This window comes from Mizuhopecten yessoensis, unplaced genomic scaffold (genome assembly GCF_002113885.1).
Source record: "Mizuhopecten yessoensis strain PY_sf001 unplaced genomic scaffold, ASM211388v2 scaffold9031, whole genome shotgun sequence".
NCBI lineage: Eukaryota > Metazoa > Mollusca > Bivalvia > Pectinida > Pectinidae > Mizuhopecten > Mizuhopecten yessoensis.
In genome coordinates this window covers 41564-44310 of record NW_018407844.1, presented here as the reverse complement: position 1 = coordinate 44310, position 2747 = coordinate 41564, and the positions used below count along the sequence as shown (strand labels likewise).

The 2747-nt window shown below is 39.9% G+C and overlaps 1 protein-coding gene across 1 annotated transcript; it reads right to left on the bottom strand.

The window, feature by feature from the left end:
• Positions 1–6: 6 nt before the first annotated feature.
• LOC110457142 lies at positions 7–2345 on the bottom strand. The gene has a single exon (XM_021508251.1). It carries the CDS (start codon positions 2158–2160, stop codon positions 463–465), a length of 1698 nt encoding a protein of 565 aa, XP_021363926.1. The 5' UTR covers positions 2161–2345; the 3' UTR covers positions 7–462.
• Positions 2346–2747: the final 402 nt, after the last annotated feature.

Here is a 2747-nt window from a genome sequence, read left to right as displayed (position 1 = left end):
TGTCACGCTTATTGTGAACATTGATAAATCAACGTTTTCAAGCTATACTTTAACTATGATATGTTAACTCATTCACCCCTGAAGACACATTTGAACTCTTCCAATTCAAAGGTTGGAATAGTTCATTATGAAATTTCAGGGGTGAATGAGTTAAGCCAAATGTATATATATCTGTTGACATTACATTATGATGGAACATAATCCTGTTAAAATTCAGCGTAGAGCTCTTCGATTTCCTACTGATCACAATAAAGTTCAAAACAGAAATTTGTGATAATCGAAATAAACAACACACGATATAGTTGACATGTTTTTACCGTAACACATGAAATAAATTGGATCATTTTAAGGCGTTCACGCTACGGATTTATAGCACGAAAACATTTGTATCGGCATTATAACATAATGCTATGTTTTCATTCATTTTGATATCGACTCGGTCTGGTGATACCACTGATTTGTTTATAGTTCCATCACATGTACTGTACCATTGTAACATCCGATCCAGACATGTCCACACCTGTCTACACACACAGCCAGTGGCTGTGTTACTCCATGTGTCTTGTTTAGGAGACACTTGGCCTTTCTCTCATTCCCCGAGAGGACGTATACCTGGTTAGTGTAGGAGTCTGGTACAAACACTCTGTCATATCTATCTCGTGCTATATTACATTGTGTCGTCTTTTCTAACTCCTGACCATTGTCCAGTTCCCCACTCCACTTCTGTATGATCTGATCAGATTTGTTGATGACAATCATTTCCTTACAATGATACATACTCGTGCCAGTGGTGACAGCTATACATCCTGTGGTCATACATACGATACTCTGCCCATCACCTCCACACGAGATTTGTCTGATCCTCTCCCCGGACATGTTCAGTACCTGTATTGTTGTAGTGGCAGTAGTAACGAACACCTCGTCATTGTCACTGACACTGATACCCCATGCTCCAAACGGACTGATGTCAGCGAATCTGGTCACTCTTCTGTCCTTGGATAATTTGTGTATCAGCGGTGAACTATTACGAAACGTGATCAGTAGTTCTTCTGTGTTGGTCATTGCCAGACACCATGGGTTAAAGTCAAGGCTGACAGACTCTGTGACCTTACCTTCCTTGTTGACTTTAACCAATACTTTAGATCCATGTACTGACATCCATGCGTGATTGTCGTCAATAGGACATATTGAGTTGATTTGTGTCTGCTGAGATACTAGGAATGTAGAAATCTGACTAACCTTTTTACTGTCAACCTCTTTCTTCTCATACCTAAGGTCGTCAGTCTTCAATTTGCCGACATGAATATATCCAATCATTGACTTTATCTGATCTGCGTTAAGTTCCCCAGGAATGAAGTGAGGTGGGCGAGGTAACACGCTCTTTTTAGTAACATCATACAGCGGTATGGTGGTTCTCAGTCTCCCTGTCAGCTCCAATATGGATGTAGTGGACATCTTTTCTGTCTTCTGCTCTACATCTTTGATCAGCTGTTTGATCTCTTTGATAGTTTGCTCGTTAGATTTGCAGTCCTGTTGATAGGATTTTTCTTCTTCGTTCACCAAGGCCGATAACTCGACCAAGACGGCGTCGGCTATGGAATCAATTTCTGCTTTCAGTTTTTGTCTCTGGGTTTGTACAGTTTGTCGGATGACAGCCACGCTCTCTTTGACTGACTTGTTCACTTCATGACGTTTGGATAGATTATCATTAAAATGGTCTGACTTGGACTTTAATATTTTCAATTGATCTTGCATGTACTGTTTCTGCGAGACAATTTCCTCTTCAATATTTTTGAAAGTGTGTTGTTTATGTCCCTCGGTAAAACACATCGTACACATCGCGATGTCACAGTCACTACAGTACAGGTCACATGTCTTACCTCGATGTGTCTTACAAACCTCTGGGAGTACTGCCTCGTCCTGCTTGTTCGCCTCTTTTATTGGTACGACATCGTCGTTTTTTGTCCTGTTCGCTCGTTTATGGATCTCCTTACAACGATCACACAGAACCTCCAGACAGTCATTACAGTACCAGTTCACGTCCTGTATGCTTTCACACCATGCACACGTGTTGGGCACGTGAACCTGGGCGCGGCGAATAGATAACTTACTTGCCATTTTGCTACTAACGTTTATATCAATTCTGTGAAAACAAGCCATATCTTACAGGCCGCCATTTGCATTTGTTGCGAATTAAACTTCCTTCTTCAAGTGATCGTTATGTTATTTGAATCACGTGTTTAGTTTAACTAACAGAGGTCTATAGCTACTCAATGTCTAAAATAGAGGCCCGCACAAGGTAGATAACGGTAACGCCGTGTACTATGAAGTTGATAACACGCTATCCATGTCGCTCAAAGAAGAACTTTTTTACGCTTTCACAACACTTGTGTGTCCGCAGGACGGGATTCAAGATGTGAAATTTTTTAACATTTGACTTTTTTTGAGAAACAGTTATTCTTACGTATACAGACAAAATGTATTTGATACCGATATTTACACCTGTGTGCCAGTCCTTTCATTAGAAGTTTAAACCGATTTTATTTTTCAGCTTTACCTTTACAAGAATAACCATTAAAATTTGGTGTAGTATATATAAATTCATTTAAAACTATAGTTTTTTTTTTATAAACATCAACATTAAATCGATCAGTCACACGAACATATAACGGACCCTGAGTAGAACCACGTCCGTAGGGTCTGGTAACATGCTCGTTTCAAGAGTGTGGCTGAGAGTTCTACAATAT

What these genes read in the sequence shown, in the direction of transcription:
- LOC110457142 (XM_021508251.1), bottom strand. Translation starts at nt 2,160, where the DNA reads ATGGCTTGTTTTCACAGAATTGATATAAACGTTAGTAGCAAAATGGCA.